The sequence below is a fragment of the Cupressus sempervirens genome, chromosome 9, assembly GCF_028749045.1.
Source record: "Cupressus sempervirens isolate cs-2001-9-10 chromosome 9, ASM2874904v1, whole genome shotgun sequence".
In the NCBI taxonomy this organism is placed as follows: domain Eukaryota; kingdom Viridiplantae; phylum Streptophyta; class Pinopsida; order Cupressales; family Cupressaceae; genus Cupressus; species Cupressus sempervirens.
This window is the reverse complement of record NC_143126.1, coordinates 540,710,787-540,729,801: the sequence shown is the minus strand read 5'-3', so window position 1 is coordinate 540,729,801 and position 19,015 is coordinate 540,710,787. Positions and strand designations below refer to the sequence as shown.

The 19,015-nt window shown below is 35.5% G+C and overlaps 1 protein-coding gene across 1 annotated transcript in view; it reads left to right on the top strand.

Moving 5' to 3' along the window:
- Positions 1-19,015, top strand: part of LOC149539760 (coiled-coil domain-containing protein SCD2-like) — a 119,156-nt gene that overhangs the window by 36,657 nt on the left and 63,484 nt on the right. The window contains exons 3-10 of the mRNA XM_089800962.1: positions 6,423-6,501; positions 6,726-6,767; positions 6,972-7,034; positions 10,502-10,551; positions 10,637-10,664; positions 13,046-13,120; positions 13,262-13,372; positions 13,500-13,560. Of these exons, the coding sequence (XP_089657088.1) occupies positions 6,423-6,501; positions 6,726-6,767; positions 6,972-7,034; positions 10,502-10,551; positions 10,637-10,664; positions 13,046-13,120; positions 13,262-13,372; positions 13,500-13,560 (509 nt within the window). The remainder of the gene's footprint in view (positions 1-6,422; positions 6,502-6,725; positions 6,768-6,971; positions 7,035-10,501; positions 10,552-10,636; positions 10,665-13,045; positions 13,121-13,261; positions 13,373-13,499; positions 13,561-19,015) is intronic.

Genomic DNA, 19,015 nt, shown 5'->3' with positions numbered 1-19,015 from the left:
CCAGAATGGCCATAAACTAGAGATCAAAAGTTATTTGAAGCCACCTATTTCATCTTAGTTTACTATTTGCCTCTGTCTATTGAAAATATTTTAATGAACCATATTTTCAAAAAAAATGCAATATTCCATCCAATTTACTATCATTATCCCTTACAGTTTGTACAAGTGAAAACCACGCCACCGTTTCAATGACCCGATATTTGAATAACTTTGAGCCATTTTTTAGAGAATTTTTCTGCAGTCTGTAGTTTTGTTCTCTATATGAAAGGAAGATAAAGAATCCACACAGATTGAAAAAATAAATTTCCATTCTTTGAGTATCTTTTATTTGTTTCATCCACCTTTTCAATATGTTCTTTGCTAGAAATTAGTCCCGACAAGTTCCAGCGATCAACCACATGGCAAAGAATATCTTTTTGCATGTAATATGATATACAGGTCAGAATATAATCTGGGCAGTGAAAGATTCTAACAAAACCTCTATAATACTCATAGATATAACATCTGAAGTTCTAGTTTCATGTTGTATGGTGGTCTAATGAATTCATTGTTGTCGAAGGAGAGTACTGGAACAATTCCATTATATCCATCGCATAGTGTTTTCAGATACAGATACATCTGTGTTATCGAGCATGTTAATCTGATATATATCCTTCATTTCATATAATCACTTTCCATTTATTTCTTATATCTGATCTATTTAGCATTTTGATATGATTGAAATTGAATATGCTTATTCTGATATGTCGATAGAAATGTGATGAATATATTTATTACTGCAAAGGATAGTATATCTATATTATGTACTATGCATATACCCTTGGTTAGATTGCAGTTTGCACTGACGTGATTTACTTAATGAATTTATTGCCTAGTTCTTATCTGAGGCAGTCAAGGTATTTAGTAATCGCTTGCTGAGTTTATTGTTTTTCTATCTATACTTCTCTCCCACCTTTTCCCCTGAACATATTTATGGCTTTTATCGGTATAGGTGGTGACTGTAGGAGATAAGAATTTGATTTCCAAGTAGACTATTCCGTTATGGTTAGTGCTGAGAGTATTATAGACAGCAAACTGCTGAGAGTATTATGTCTTTGGATTGGATGTGTACTCTTCATTTTCTGGGTCGGAACTGTTTTGTATAAAATATGTACCTTCTTGCTTTCTCTGAATGTGTAGAATACGATTCTTTGTTATTTGATAGCACTCTCTGTAAATGATTAGAATCTGGCTGAGTAGTGGTGATGTTTGCCAATTGGACAGCTGTTTATAATATGAGTACAACTGTTTACTACATATGTATCTCAGCCTAACTAGCTGTAGATGGAAGACTGGGAATGATCATTTTCCTGCTCTTTTTCCTCTATTCTTCTCTTCCTCGAATTAGCTGATAGCAACTCTAATTGTATATCCCATTCACAACCGTGCCTTGCACACTAGTTTTACTCCCGATTCTTCGTAATGGTCTCCCAATACTTCTTATCTTTTTTGTTTTTGTTTTATCCTTCTCATCACCTTAATTTATTCCTCTCCTTCCACACGTCTCACATGAATACTACAGAAATGCCAGTGCGTTAACTGTTGCAATTTGTTAGGCTTCTGCCTGTCGTATTGTATGCTGACAGTATAGTTTATCAGTCGCTCCAATCTTACATTTTCATGTTTTGGGCCATGGTCATCAGAACCATGAGGAAGCAAACAAACGAGGCCAGTTTGATTCCCTGTTGCTTAAGATCAAGAACAACTTAGACGCCATTTGCAAAATCACCGAATTGTGTTTCAAACAAAGCCAATGAATTGGGATGTTACCAATGATGTCGTTTCTCATTCAGTCATTCATGCTGTGGTCTGTCATACTTTCTATTTAGAATAGTAAATCATGTGGTGTATTTGCAATTCCATTTTAATCATTTGCAGTCTAGCTGTGATACCATGTTGATTTTTATAAGATTGTTTTCTGCAAATGTAATAACAATTGCCATTGTATTTATTCTGTTCCAGATGCAAATGAAGGCTTGTAAATATGAGAGGAGACACGTCTCTACGGTTAAACATCACGAGTTAACATATTAATATAATAGTAATATAAATAATCATATATGTAACTCATCTTAAGCATATATGTAATATTAATATGTTAACCATATATATATATATATAAGATGATTTACCATCAACAAGGTATCTCATGTAAAAATCAATCCGACAGAAGCTACAACCTTAACAGTTGTACCCATACTCCTCCCAAACTGGCCTCATGTTCTCCATTTGTATACCAATCTTGGCATACTCTTTATCTAAGACTGTAGTTCAGAATTTGTGCTCACCTGGTGGCATGAATGATGGTCCTCATCCCCTAGCCACCAATGACATCATCTCCTTCTAATAAGGAGACTCTGTCATATGTAGAGGTTGTTAGAAAGGCCAAGGTTGCTGTTTCACCAAAAGATCGACATGTTAATGCCCGATACAACCAATAGTCTTATAGAACCACAAGAGGCGTTTAAGCGATGTCGTGATCCCTGCGAGAGACGCTGGACCTCTACTGTTTCATGTCACTGTCTATTATTCTTTGGAGAGAAGTCATTTTTTGTTTCAAGGGTTGCTTTATTGGGTGGTCTTCTTGAATGGAAATCATTCTTCTTATTTAATGCCTTGGTGTTTCTGCAGGAAGATGATGATCAAGGATATTATCGTTTTTTTGCATCTATGTTATTCGGTGGTTTTGCATTTCTCTAGTAAGAGAGTTTGTTGTCACTCCTTGCTTTGACGTTACTCTTCTTTGATGTCTTGTGTGTGAGATGATTGGTATTCTTTCAGGAGGCTTTTGCGTGTGTATGTGGTTTCATCAGTGTTATTATCAGAAGGCATCGAGACTGATACAAATATTATTGTGTTCCTTTTTTTTGGAATGTATCGTGAATTGCACAGTTTTGTATTAAGAGTCATACAAGAAGCGATATGCAAGAATTGTATTCTCATGACTGCTCTCATTAGTGCTACTCCCTCTGTTCTTTATGATCAAGTGGGTGTTATCGAGCGGGACCTAGAGGATGAATTAGGAGTTTTTGGCATACTGCTATGACTGTTCTTCAGTTAGACCATAGATGATCCTTGAAAGAGAGTTCTGGAATGAAAGGGTAGTCTATGACAACCATTATCTTTTTCCAGCCTTTGAAACGGATATGCTTGAAGGTGTCTGATCAGTTTGAGGCATCATTTTGTATTCATCAGGATCATCTGTATTGATATAAGTGCTCGGGAACAAATGCACTGAACTTTATATAGTAGTGTGTTTTCTATCTAGCTCGTCACCGACTGTAGAGACTCACATTTCCAAGGAACATTTGTGGCTAGATTGAAATTTTTAGGTGTTAGGATATAACAAAGCTACTTGAGCAACTGTATTTCTTGAGAAGAAGTCCGGGCGTAGATATCTGTAATAATGTTGCTATTAGTAAGGAATCATATGGAGGTCTAAATCTGAGAAGGCAATCAAAATATAAGTATTTTGTGATAATTTCTTTATGAGAAATATTTTATGCTCTTAACATTCTCAGAAATATTGATTCTATCAATAAGGTTTAGCTGTATCAGTCATTTCTTATCATTCATTCATGGTTTATTTCTAGAATTGTGATTTTGGCAGCAGTGACAAGGAAGTTCGCAAGGGGCCTATATTGCTATGAAGGGTAAGTTCTTGGATATAAATTGGATTGAATGATATGCTATCTATAGCTTTTATACAATTTTTTTTGTGAAACTCTGGAAGGCAACGTCACTGTTTACATTGATAAATCGCTGAGCTATATAATTCTGACTATTGTCCAAAGTTCATCAGACGTTTAGTACTCCGTATTGTTAGTCTAATTCTTTTCTGAAGAATTTACAGGCTTGATGAAATTTGGAGGATGTGTGGCAACTTTATCTCATTGAGAAATAAATATTGAGTCTAATAAGTTTGAGATATAATTTCTTATTGTTGTGGTAAAATCTGAGATTGTATTTTCACTTAAGCATTATACCCATGTTCATTGATTTTGAGAATCAAATTCAGATTGCGTGCATGCTGATGTAATATGTGCAAACACTTGTGATGAGACTTGCAGGTTATTTTGGAAGATGTCGGTTCTCATTTACCTTTACGGTAACATCTTTATTGAATATCACATTTTGTTCAAACAAGTTCTATGATTATCATATGAATGCTAGTCTGCACATATTCCTTTTATTTAATCATATTGTGTTGAAACCAGACTTCAAAGAGATAAGTATTCTATGATTTTTGTATCTAACTGGAAAGAGAATATATCTTTGCATTGGCTTCTCTGATAAGGGGATCTTATGAGTTGCAATAAATCTCTCTTATTTGCAAGGTGCAATGGGATGGTGAGAGATTATTCAACGATGTTTGCAATGTTGATACTAATTTGGTTGCACTTTATTTAAAAGGGGAAGATCATATTTAGAGAGAGACAATTCAGCTTTAGCCATCTTATATTATTGATTAAAGCTATCCCTGCTGAGAGGGAGACTCTGTTATTAAAGCTGTCCTTGCTGGTAGGGAGTTTGTAATTAAAGCTTTCTTTGTTGAGAGGGATTCTTTGTTGTTAAAGCTGTCCCTGCTAAGAGAGAGTCTTTGTTAAGAGAAAATCTCAGTTATTAAAGTTGTTGTTGTTAAGAGAAAATGTTAGTTATTAATACAGTCTTCTCTGGGAGAAGTTTGAGGTGAAAGCCCTCATTCCACTCTTTGCGAGTAGGTACGGTGGACCATTCTCCGCGAGTGGGCATGGTGGAAATATATTCTTCTCTGGGAGAAGTATGATGTGGAAGTCCTTGTTCCACCCTCTGCAAGTAGTTATGGTGGAAATGTATCCTTCTCTGGAAGAAGTTTTGAGATAAAAGTCTCTGTTCTACCCACTGCAAGCAAGCATGGTGAAAGTCATGTATGTGACTTCATTCTATGTGCTTATGAAGTAACTATGGTGGATTATGTTATGCTGAGATAACATATGTTATGTGAATTTATCATCTTTGCTTGCAGCTATGTGTGCATGCGTGACTAAAGATCTCTCTTTTGGTAAGAGGGAGTGTTGAAGTTTGTAGCTGCTATAGAGATTTTTATCGCTGATTTTATGAGATAGAAATATGTTTGTTATGACCTTTATTGTCATCTTCAGCTGAATGAGAGATTTGTGATTATATTTAAGTTAAAAGACATGTGTCATAGATCATGTGAAGAGGCATGCGTATGGAATGTGAAGTGTTGAATATGTGGAAATATGACGTGTCTTACTTTTGGGGCTCTAAGAGACCTTTGTGTGAAAGATGAAGAGTCTTATGCAATCTATTTATATGATTACTTGATATATTGTAAATCAATCAAGTGGAAAGCCATGTACTTGAATATTTTATGATCAATAAAAGATATTTTTTTTGGTGTGGCTGGGTTTTTCCCTTCCCGTGGAAGGGTTATCCAGGATAAATGCTTTGAGTGTTCTGTGTGTTGTTTATGCTCTTTTGTTGATGTTTATCTCTGTTTTTTTGGGCTAAAACATAAACACTTCTCAGGTGCATCATCAGATGTCACCAGTCAATATTCTTTGTGAGTCCTCGTTGGAGTTATTCTCGACAACAATCCCCCCCGCCCACCTTTAGTGGTTCCTAGTGGTAGTGGTGGACTTCCTCTCGCCCTAGGTTGTATCCTTCGGTTTTGGATTTCTTTTCCGTAGTGGGGGCGCCTAGCTTGTTGCCAGTTGTTGCCTCTGGTTTTTCCTTTTTAGTTTCTTTGATTTTTGTTGATTCTGCTCTTTCCCTGGGCATTGTTTGGTGTGCCTGCTGTTGGCTGGCTTCTCTGGCTGTATCTTGGCGGCCCCTTAGATCCACTTTGTGGTCTGTTGTTGGACATTAATAAATTTGTCTTATCTTATTGTAAAATTTAAAAATAACTATAGAATATTCAGATTTTAATGTTGAAAATGAATTTACATGTAATAAATAAGTTTAAATCTAGTGCCCCCTCATAAATGTGGGATATTCTTTGGTGAATTGGGACTCTGTCTAACCATTGCTGTCCCCTTAACTTCATCTAACATAGCTTTATTCAGATTTGTCTGTGAAGTCTTTGTTGAGCATCTTGTAAATTGTAGTTTTACATGGCTAGATAGGATGTTTGATTTTTCTGATTTGGGTTAATATTCATTTGATCAAATTTTCATACATTGTTCTTATCTCCTCTCTTGAACTATATAGATGATATGATCCATCAGTAACTGGTTATTGGTTTTACTCTGTGGGTCTTCTTTCATGTTGAACATAAAACTCTATGTATTTTATGGCCAAATGATGGATGTTGTAGTACCATCTGCGACAAGCTTGCCAAAGATCCTTAATTTTAGCATCGTCTTTTATAACATTTACAGATTTCCAACTGAAGTTGCGCGTTTGAATACCCGAGAGGATACTGGCAATCAACGAGAGGCTTCAGCTCTTCGTGATGAGGTATTTCCATGTTCTCTTCAAAATTACTGTTTTTGGTAATGTGCATAATGTTTAAGATGCTTATTCTTAATATGATTTGAGATTGGGCCAATGATTTTTCACCTTTCTTTTCCTTTTTTTATGGGTTAGCATTGACTTATCAACTATATGTTATTGAGATATGGTCTTTTGTTTGAAACTGTTATTCAATCGCATGATATCTTATATGGGATGATATTTTTCAGGTTGATATGCTCCAGGAGGAGAATGAAAATCTTCTTGATAAGGTGTGTCTTGAACTATTCTATAGTGATATATATTTTGTACAACTAAAAGAGTGGTATTTTACTAATTATGCATTTTCATATTTTAATGAATGTGTGGGGGACAACTATTTCATGAAATATAATATTAGATCATATTTTGGCAGTGACGCTTGTTTAAATAAAGTGAGTACCTGAGCTATTTTATGACTAAACTGTGAAATTCAGCTTCGGCTCGCGGAAGATAAGTGGGAGGAGGCGGAAGCTAGAGCAAGAGAGCTTGAAAAGCAGGTTATTTTTCATCATATATCTCAGATTGCTCATATGTAACATTGTTTGATACCTTCAATTGAGAAGTACAAATTCTTGTGCCTGCTGGAAATATTTTTAAAACTAATGAATAGCTGCAATGAAGACACTACGTCCCTGACTCTATTTACAAGGTGAAAGCATTCTCTATCTGTATTATTTCCTTTGATTTTCTTGGGCATTTTTCAAAATTCACTTGGAAAGGCCTGGCCGAATGTGCTAAAGCTAATGACTTCTGTACAAGGTAATCATAACTTCCTTCTCTACTTGTCTTTGCCACTGGCCTATACATACATCAAGAGCTCAAATGCACATTCTGACTTATATACGCAGCTTCAAGCAGTTGATTATAGCATGAAACAGCTTTCAAAGGAAGCGATATCAAACATTTGTTTAATGATCAGATATGTATTACAGTTGAATATAAGACATATATCTGTTTATAAAACATAGCATTGGACTTTCACCAGATAAGATAACCCAATGCTCCCTGAAAAGTAGAAGGAAACACAACATTAGTCAATTTCTAGAAGGAAGTAATGGTGAGGAATATGCTTCTGACACTAAAATTGGAGGAGAGGTATTAAAAAAAATACACAAGAAAATTATACCATTTAACGCACATGATTACATTGGGAAAACCCTTTTGGGAGAGAAACCTAGTTTTAAAACATGAGACAATTGTGTTATCAGTAACAAAGGTACCAATACAATATCTAAGCACATGCTCTTGTAGGAATAACCACCTACATGCTGTACTGGTATTGACTTTGGATTACTATCAGTTCACTTGGATCTTTCCTTGCAGACTTTCTGCACTATGATGAGTTTTTTATGGTAAGCGTTTCTTGTGGATTTTTCATGACACCGTTGTTGGCTACAGCTACCTTTCACATCTTTGGTCACATAACCTCCGATGATCCCTCTTGTCCACTCGAGGACATATTCTCACTGGCTTACAACTGGAAACACATCTCCATATTTAGGGAGGCAATAGGATGTATGATCATTCTTTTGTATAGAATATGGATAGAGAAGAATGCTATATATTCACTGGCTATTATAATATCCAGTGGGATTTGTTTTCATTTTCAGTGTTCACAGATACATAGGAGGATCCCTCACTATCTTTTTTGTCTATGGATTAAAGGATTCAAGTATTTGTTATTTTCATAAATTGGGCTCTCTAGGGAACTTAGAGGCGACTAGATTGATCTATCAAATTGTTTGGGTTATCTAAGTCATAGAGGTCTCAATTGTTGGTTATTTCTTATTCACTAACTAAAGATGTTAAGACTTTGGGTTCACCCGACGCTTCCTTTGCAGCCTTTCAGCACTATGATGGATTTTCATGTGGAGCATTTCTTGCTGATTGTTGATGACATCCTTGTTTGCCTTTACTATCATTGGCACCTCTGGTAAGATGGCCCAAGTATCCTCATTGTCTCTTTAGAGTATGTGCTCATCAGATTACAAGTGAAAACTCACCATATTTAGTGAGTTGATAGTATCCCTTATCAGTTACTTTTTCTCTCCGAAGGATATGGAGAGAGGAATGCTTTATATGTCTTGGCTATTATGATATTCTAGGGGGCTTATTTTGGTTTTAGTAATTACTTTGGTGGGCCACTCACTATTTTTTTCTTATATTAATGTGATTGAAGCTTAACCTTCAAGTACTTATTCCTTTCTTATATTGGTAATTCTTGGGAAGTTTTAGGTTGTTGAATTGATTGATTCTATATGTCAACTTTTGTAAGACGTAGACAGTGTCAAATGCTGGTATTCTCAGTAGTTGCTAACCAGAGATGTTGATAAATGTCTGTGCTGATTCAATTAATGTGCACTGCTCAAATTTTACACCAGTGTTGCCAATTGCCTATAAATGGTTAATCTGGCCAAGTCTAGGTCACCACTTAAAACAATATTTTTATATCATGCTTTTCTAAGAGAGCTGAGTTTTGTGTTGAGTCTGAGTCCAAGACATAGATCAGCTTGATAAGTCCTTGCTAAGTCCAGGTGTGGTAACTAATGGTCTATCCTGCAAGGTTGCACGGGGATGTGGGTACTTAGCATACCGGTACGGGTACAGGTACAACTATTTTTCAAAATAGGGGACATTATTACTTGGGTACCTCAAACCTTTTTTTTTAATATAATTTAATATTTATAGAAAATTTGAAAATATGAGGCATGACAATGGTTCTTCAAAACAAGAACAATAATAATGTTTGCAGATGTAATGTATTGTTTTCAGTTTAAAATTTGCAATATGTTTGTAATAATAATATATGATAAATGTTCAGATGCATAACAGAGAAGGCAAACGTTAAACATGAACAAGAAGATCATAAATAATGGTTTAGTGTTAATCAGTATTGTATTGAAGTTTCAAACTGTTTATGTATTGAATTAAGCTTGATAAACAACAAGTTTATATGCAACAAAAATCAGAAATCTTATGCATCTTTAGCTATGATGCTCTCCACTGAGTACCCGGTACTTGGTGTATACGTACATGTGTAACGTCCCAGGGGTGTGGGTACGTGTATCCATGCAGCCTAGGTTTATAGTCTATACAATAAGAGCATATAGAGGTGACCAATTGTTTATCTATGTCCAAAGTATTGTTGACTGTCGGTGATATGAGACGTTCTAGGTTTTTTTAATTTGTTGTTTATTAAAATGCAAATATAAATAAAGGTACTTTTTCCAATTGTATTATCTCTGGGAAATTCTTGTGAGCAGGAAGACTCAAATAACATAAAACTTTGGCAAACCTGTCTTGTCTGTGGTTGTTTCTGTTTCTTTTTTGGTTTTATAATTTATTCTTGCTTTGTTTTGGTGTCAGAATGATTTATTGCTTAATACAACATTCCGTGTTTTCAAGTTAACCATGGATGTAAATTTTAATTTCTTTTTTTTCTTCCTTTCCTAAATAGTACAGTTTACCATTGTGTATAGTTAATCTGCAATAATTTATATGGAAATTCAAGGAGAACATTATATTACACTCGGTCTGAACTTGGTAAATTGAAAAATTTATATCAACTTGACATTCTTTCTTTGAAAGTCAACTGTTTTTTGCTATAGTGTTTGAACATTTCTAATTTTGTCTAGGGATAAGTACAGTAGCTTATGCACCATTACTTGGAATTCAACAGCTAATAACAACTGTGTTAAGCAATTTCATCAGCTGATCAACAGATGCTTGACTTTAGTTGCTCTTCTGAAGATGTACAAGTACAATGGTTATATCTAAAACAGATATAGATTATTGCTGTTCTCCATTCATTGAATTTTAGAATTAGTTCATTCTAACCATACTTTTCTGCATTTTCTGGCTATCATATATTTAATTTGAAATCAGATTGCAGTAAAGTGTTTTCTGCTAGTAGTTGCAGAGAGAACATTTTGCGGGCTTAAGTAAAATGCACTTTTTTTGTCAGGTTGCTTCCCTTGGAGAAGGCATTTCACTAGAGGCACGATTATTAAGCAGGTATTAGATGCCAATGTTTCATATTATTAGCAGTTTTTTCTTTTTGAGGCCAGAGTACTGAAATTTGTGATTTTATATCTTGCAGAAAGGAAGCAGCATTGCGGCAGAGAGAGGTACTTGCACATTTTCTTTAGAGTCTTCATATGGTATATCTATTTAGAAAGTCCTAATGTCCATTTTTCTTTGTTTCTTAAAGACTCTAATTGATTGTTTCGTTGGGGTAAATCATAATAACCAGAAATTCTGGAACTAGTTTAAGAATTGTTTTTTTGCAACCTAATGGAAAGAGCATCAGTTACCTTGGGAACTCTTTATATTCTGTATTTATTTTTTTCATTGTAAGATAAAATAGGGTTTTAATATATTAGCAAGAGCTTCCTTCTCAAAGCATGAAGGTTTTCTTCAGGAGATCTGAAGAATAGAGGGAATGGTATCTTTTGGGTGGAGAGTGTAACTACAGTCAAAAAATATTCTTTCCTTAGTTTGATTTCATGAAATGGAACATGGTTCTTATTTAAGAACCCTAGGTAGTTACCTTTCTTAGTGTGCCCCTTAGAGGTTCTATTTAAAAGATATTCTCCTCTTCCTATGTTTCTGAGAAATGGGGAACATTGTTCTTGGAAAATTAACCTAGTTGGTACTTCTATTAGGGTATGTTCTTTGGGGGCAACTCCACTCAAAGATACTTCTCCTTTCTTTGATGCCAAGGAATGGTGTACATTGATCTTGAGCAAGTAGCTTTATTAGTTACCTTTCTTGGGGTAATGAGAACCCATACAAGAAGGATTAAACATTTTACTGAACCCTTATTACATGTATCAAGGTTGCTAACTTCACCTAAATTTCTGTAGGGGTGGGTATTTGGAAGAAGTGAGAGAGTTCTTAAGCTAAAAATCAACAGCGAATACTACAAGGTTTTCTGTGTTTCTATTCAAATCTTCTGAAGGTATACATCAAATTATGTTTTACTAAAACGCATCATGCCTCTTAACAGTTATTCAAGTCAGATTCTTTATTCAATAGAAATCTAACATGATTGTACAGGCCTGCGACATATTTTAAATGCATTATGTGTAATACAGTCCAAATGCGCATAGCCATCTTTATATTGGATTATAATGAAAACAGAAAATAAATTTTTATTATCATGATAATTTAAATATTATTGATTTAAAGACAGTAGTGATTGAATATTAAGCTGACCTTCGGTAGCTTGCCTATGACACATTGATGGTGGAGATTGGAGATATAATTGTTCATTGCAGGGTAAGTTCAATTTTTTCAATATATCTGGTTCAGTTCCAAAACAACTTTCCTTCCAATGATGTCTTGCCCTATAAGACTCTTGAGGTGAGAGCATGGAAGATTCGGTGGATGTTTAAATAGTGGCAAGTGCTAGCTTTTAGGCCACCTTTCCTGTTTGTTTTACCACTTAATAGGGGCCATAGAATCATACAAAACAACAAAATCAGAAATGTCAAAACACAATTCTGATCTGTATAGATCCTCCTACTGATTCATACGGATCTGGACCTATTTTAAATTCTCCTCAAGTAGTGATAACCTTCTCACAGATGTACAGAGGGCAGTCAACCACATGTATGTGTGAACTTCTTGGAACATGAGCCTAAAAATGGTGGGGGATGAATGTAGAAGGCCTTATAAGAGGTGGTCTTGATGTACCATGATAAATGACATTGATACTAACTTTTTGCAAGGGGCCACTATAGAAGCATTTTGCTGCCACTTGCAAGGAGCCTACAAATGCAAATGAAAATCATGTAAAGTCACTTGCAAGGAGCCTACAAATGTAAATGAAAATGATGTAAAGCTATAATGAATCAATTATAATGAAACAGGAACATTTAAGAGAATATGGGTGACAGAATTTAAGTGTATTAATTTCTGTGGTGCTAGTTTGAGGGAGCAATCATCCAATACACCAACACCAAAAAACAATATTTTCAAGTTGACTGTCTTGCTTAAACACCACAATCTAGAGCTCTCAGCTAAGTAAAACTACTACTTTTTAATGTGTGATAGTGAGGTGACCTACAAAGCATATTCACTGAACCCTTTATTTGTTGATTGGAAAGGTCTGCTCGATGGTTGAATGGCAAATATTAATTTCGTTAATGGAAAGTTGATCTTGAGTTATCTATGTAATTTACTGGTTGCTAAACTAAATAGTCTTGGCAAAACTCATTCCTCCTGTGTTGAATTTCTGGATAATGTTTATTCCCTTTGAATATCATATTAGCAATATTGTGTTGAGCTTGGACTTAAACATGGTAGGCGAAAACTCAAGAAACCACAAACATTCAGAATTTTTTTTGAGACAAGCCTTGTAATTGACAACAATTAGGGAGTCAGCACTTCAGAATTTTTAATAGACTAATGTTTAGTTAACCCTCAGACCTGTTACTAGGCTAAGTGTATTTAGGAGTTGATTTATATAATGAGAAAGTTGTATTGATTTATCAATGTTTTGCAGGCTGCTATGAAAGCAGCAGCTCAGACTAAGGATGTTAAAGATGATGAAATAGCAGCTCTCCGTTTGGAAGCAGAGGTCAGTCTGATTCCTTATTTGTTGCTAATATGTAGAGCACAAGTATTTGTTTGAGACAAAGAAGTTCACAAGAAATATTAATGTTAAGTTTGTACCATTTAAGTAGCTGTCTTGAGTTTGTTGATAATTTGTGTGATCTAGGCTGCAAGGGATGAGGCAGCATCAGCTGCCGAACAATTACATGAAGCTGAATCAGAAGCAAAATCATTGCGTTCCATGACTCAAAGAATGATTTTGACACAGGAGGAAATGGTTTGCTATTTATACTTTATTTTTCTGTGATACACAAACTTTGTGTGGGGGCATGCAATATATTTATCTTGTTTTCGGATCCTTGAAGGTTACCAGACAAATCTAATAAATCTAATTGTTTGGGTAGGAAGAGGTGGTTCTGAAGAGGTGTTGGCTTGCTCGGTACTGGGGTCTAGCTGTACGACATGGTGAGTTTTCATCCTTTTCTCCTCCACTTGTTGATGGAATTGAGTTTGTTTCAGTTGCTATAGATTCAAATACACGTGGAGAGTGTTCCTAAATTGAGTTGTGCAAACTTGTGATGTTTAAGTTCATTTATTTCCATTTGCCTTTGCTTTCTCTTTGTTAACGAGGTTCAACAACAAGGAATTTGATTTGCATTTTTGATTGCAATATTATTGTTTGCCATGCTTAAAAAATCAGGTAATGTTTGTTGTTATATGCTGCTTATGTTTGTATTACAGAAATTGTGTGATGATCCTGGCTGTTACTATAGATAAATTATTGAAATATTGCATTATGTGAATGTCTAAAACCTGGTTTTCATGCCATAAACGACTATATATAGTTTTCTACCTCTGTCCTCAGAAAATAGACTTCGAGACTGTCATGCCTGAAAGGCATTCCCACTGACCCCCTAAATGGCCTCCTGGACTGCCATTCATGAAACACAGGTCACCATCTTCAGTCACCTCTATCATAGAACACCATAGATTAATGGAACATAGTTTATTTTTGTTTGAAATCCAACCTTGTCAGGGGCGTGACTCCTATATTAATCTATTAATGATAATAGCTAGTTTCTATTTCTATTTAATGGTTATCTATTGCAATCTATTGTAAATTTTAATATTTAGTTACCCGTTAGTTATTTGTTAGCTAGAAAAGAATGTTTCTATTCTTGACAATTGTTTCCTAAGGAAACATCATTTATTCATTTCTATTTATTGATCATTTGAATACTGTTAATAACAAGCAAGTATTTTACCAATTACTTCCCGTAATTTGGTATCATAGCTAACTTAATTTTTTTTTTTTCGAAAAAATTATAATTTCTCTTTGAAAGTTATTTGCCTAAAATTTTCAAGACTAATTATTTTGGAAAATTGGTGGGCAAAACAACATTGTTTTTTGTAGAACCTGACTAGGGTTTCAGGCAATTTTCCTACATCTCTTGTTGTTTTTTTTCTGGCAGCGATTTCATGTGTTTGGTAATGATTTTCTGTGTAGCGTTTTTTATACGAAGGCTCTAGTTGGTTGCGCAAACTCTATAAGCAAAAACATGGCATTCTTTCTTGCAAATCGCTGCTCTTGTTTGGATGCAATTTATTGGTGTTTTGCCAATGTTTTTGCTTGAAATTGGGCTTGATTTATTTGCCTGTGGTTTTGGACAGGATTTGTAGTTTTTCGTGGCCATTTTTTGTAGTGTTTCGCACCGTCTAGTGTTTCTAAAACCCTCACAATCAGGTCCGTGCCTAGAAAACTAAATTTTTGTCTACAAAATCTACCAATTTTGGAGCTCTTTTGAAGACCTGTACGTTTTTTTCAAAACCTTACATTTCTGTACTAGATCCAATTTCTTATAGGTTCTTGATGGATATTTCGATAGCTCAATTGGGTTATCGTTCATTTTTTTGGGTGCCTCGATTTTTGTGCCTTGAATTATGAGCCAACGGATCCAAAATCTAATAGCATATTCCTTCAAGGTTTTATAATTTCTGTTTTGGGTACCTCTTCATTTTTATCTATCTTCCAATTTTTGCCTCAAAGTGCGTGCCTTCACAAATTTGCATGCTTTTCACCAAAACACGTGCTATGGCATCTTTGACAAATATTATGCTCGAGAGAAATCATAAATTCAATGGTTAGAATTATGACATGTAGAAGTAGCGAATTCTAACAATCTTTGAATATTGGAATGAGAATACCAATCAGATTGTTCTAGGTGTTGTACAATGTTCGACTGCAATTGGTACTGATCAGGATAGTTTTGATCAAAATAATTGGGAGGCACTGATGCTTTTCAAATTATCCGTAATTGATCTACTCCCTCAGATTCCATCTGGCGAGACAACTGTCGAGATATGAGAGCATCTCAAGAAATTTGATGAGACTTCAGACAACAACAGGGCCTTTTTTCTCAAGAACACTCTGTTTTCTATTGGCATGGATGAGCAGAAATCGCTCCAAGAACACTTGAATAAGATTCAAGAAATATGTGATCAGTTGCTTGCCATTGGACACAAGATGTGAAGGAAGAGGACAATGTGGTAATAAACCTCAAAACTTTACTATAATGTCCCCATTTGTTGCCATCATCAGAATTTCAGGGATTAGCCTAATATTGGATCCTCGTGGGCTAATGAGGATGGTTAGAGGGTCTTATGAGGTTTGATTCATCTCAAACATTTAGGGATTTATGGATTTGGCCTTCGTTCGATATCATTTGGACTCCATTTGCCATACTTACTATGTATAGTAAGTTAGGAGTAATAGAGATGGACCCTTTCTATTTTTAGAAAGTATTTTTGGTCACACGGGGAATTATGAGGAGAGATTCCTATTTCAGACGGCATGGCAATCATATAAGTATTTCAAGAGATATTAAAGTTCAAGTGACTTAAGTGATTTATTTAAATATTTTAATGTTATTATAAAGTTATAAAGTAACTTATAATAAAGTCACTTTAATATTATAAAGTGCAAATATAACTTTACTTTATGATTTAAATCACTTTATGACAAAACTAACTTAAGTGACTAAAAGACGAAATTGGCTTTTTATCCCACATTGCCTGGTTGTTTGTATCTTCCCTCATATCGAGGTTATAAAAGCATGGAGCTACATTGGGATTGACACCAGGAAAACATATTAACACATTGCTTTGAAAATCGGTTGCTTGAATGTGACTTGAAATTTTAAGGATGAAACCCCTTAAGACGTTGGGAGACTAGACGTAGCCCCAGTAGCTCTCAAGAAGTACAAACTGGTTCAGACATACACAATGGTTTAAGATTCTTGCATCAGGTCGAGCCAGTTAGCAGAAGTAAGTATTCATGTGGAAGTAATTTGAGTTCTTGTATTAGCTGGAAGTATATGTTATCAATACCTTATGCAGCTAGAGATAGAGTAAGTTTGGGTGATATTGGGTGTGAGAAGGAACACTATCAGCATACACATTAGCAACAAACTGGTGGTCAGGGTCATGGTGACAAACAACCAGAGTTAGCATTGTAATTGGGACACATGAGGAGTGGACCAAGTGTAGACGTAAGGACCCATCAACAGTCGAGGTGAAGGAGACATCACTACTAGTCATAGTCGGTTTTGTAGTAGCAGACATAAATTTCAAATGTGAGAATAACAACAGTAACTGCTCTGAAACGTCACCACCTCCAACACACCAGTCCACATTAGCAGCAAGAATACACCAGCTAAGTACGTCATTGAGATTGAGTCACCATCATGGAGCAAAAGGGCCGCAGTGCCAAACATGTTAAACTCCAAGTTCATTTGTTACATTTAGTCTTTCCCTTTTCTTATATGTCGAGGAACATACTTGTTGTCAATATGTCTTAAAATCTGAATGTGTAAGACGTCTATTCATTGGTTTGTTCCTAACTTGACCAATGAATATGAGAAATGATTGACTATGTAAAAGAGATGCAATTAGTCTTGTTCATATGAATATCTTTCCACATCTGGTATTTGCATATGTGATCATTGTTATAGCAGCAAGAGATTTCACTGACATTTGGATTCAACATCACTCCTTAATATACATGTTATTTTGATTGAATGTTTATTATCTCTTGAGGTTTAGATCATTTCATTGAAGTAAATTGTTGAACACCAGTACATTAAAATTGATAATAACCAATAGACCAGACTCGACAGTGATATCAATCATTTCTAGTTGTCATGTTGTATGCCAATTGTTTGTTAAAATACCTTGGGTAAAATTTTAACTTCTTTCAGCAGATTAGAAAGGGAAATATTACATTTACCCATGTCCTATGAGCATTTTATCGAGACTCTCAACATCACTTCTATTGGTGTTGATTTGATGTTCACAAATCTTTGCACACTTCTGCTTAAGCAAGATTGGTGGAAACAACATTTCCGTAGCAACTCCAACTCCACCTCCACAGAGGAAGCCTTTGCTTCTAAATCCTTTCAAAAGGATAAGGGCAAGTTTCATTCATAGTTGTCTTCTCAACAAAAGTCCTTTTCTCTAACATTAGAAGGCTCCAAGAAAAAGAACATTCACATGAAGGTTGAATTTAACAAATGCTTAGCTCCCTACTAGCTCCCTAATCTAAGAAATCTTGTTCTCAGCCTCAAGCGAACAATGCATAACACACTGAGCAATAAAATTCTGCCTTCTACGCGTTAATGGCTAAAAGACTTGCAGATCATGTGAAGTCCTCTGCCTGGTACATTGATTCAGGTGCCTTTCATCATTTCACCCACCACAAAGACTGTTCATTGACTACCAACCTTTTTCAGGTTTAGTTATTTTTGGTGGCAGGGAAGAGTACACTGTTGACAGCAAAGTCAACATTCAAATTCAGTGCACTCATATGTGTACTACGTTCCAAGGATGGAACTCAATCCACTCTCGGTTAGTTACTGCGATACTCTCCACGATTGGATGTGACCTTTAGTTCACATCAATGAACCATTATTGATAGGGAGACTCAATTTGTTGTTGAAGTTGGTCTTGATGATCATGGTCTTTTCAGTCTTGCTAATTATGGTGATTCTTAGGACTTAGCTATGGCTGCTCTGCGGTCTTTTGTCAACGCACTTTGACATCAATGGTATGGGCACTTAAATGTGCATTATCTCTCTCAGCTTGCTTTAGAAGGGCTTGTCTTCGGATTGCTAGAGATTTAGACTCATCAGCTTGGAGTTTGTAATGCATGCCAGGCTGGGAAGCAATATCGCACACCTTTCAAAAGTGGTGATGCATGGCGGGCTTCTCAGGTACTTCAGCTTATTCATGTCGATATTTGTGACGCTATGGTCACTCCTGTTCTCGGTTCTAGGTATTTTTTGTTGTTTGTTGATGGTTTCAGTAGAAAAATGTGGGTCTATTTTCTTAAGAAGAAATTGGAAGCGTTTACTGTATTTAACAATTTTAAACCTCTAGTTGAAAAGAGTCTGGGAAATCTATTATTGCTCTTAGGTCAGACAATGGGTGGAATTTTGTTCTAATGAATTCTCTAACTTTTGCGATATTCATGGCATCAAACGCCAGTAAACCACACCCCATACACCACAACAAAATAGTGTAGTTGAACGTCGAAACAGATGAATCAGTGAGATGCCTCAATCCATGTTGGAGCACAAACATGTTCCAAAGAAGTTTTGGGCAGTAGTTTAACATTGCAGTTTATCTTTTGAACTAATTACCACAATGGCGGTCAAAGGTAAGACTCTGGAAGAGGCCTAGTCAGGTTGCAAGCCGAGAATCAATCACTTGAAGGTTTTTGGCTTTCTTTCCTTTGTCTAGATCCCTGATGTGTTATGCACCAAGTTGGATGCCAAGATTCAAAAACTCATGCTTGTTGGATACAGTAGTGATTACAAAGCCTATCGCTTGATCAACACTGAGACATCTCGGCTCCTATACAGTT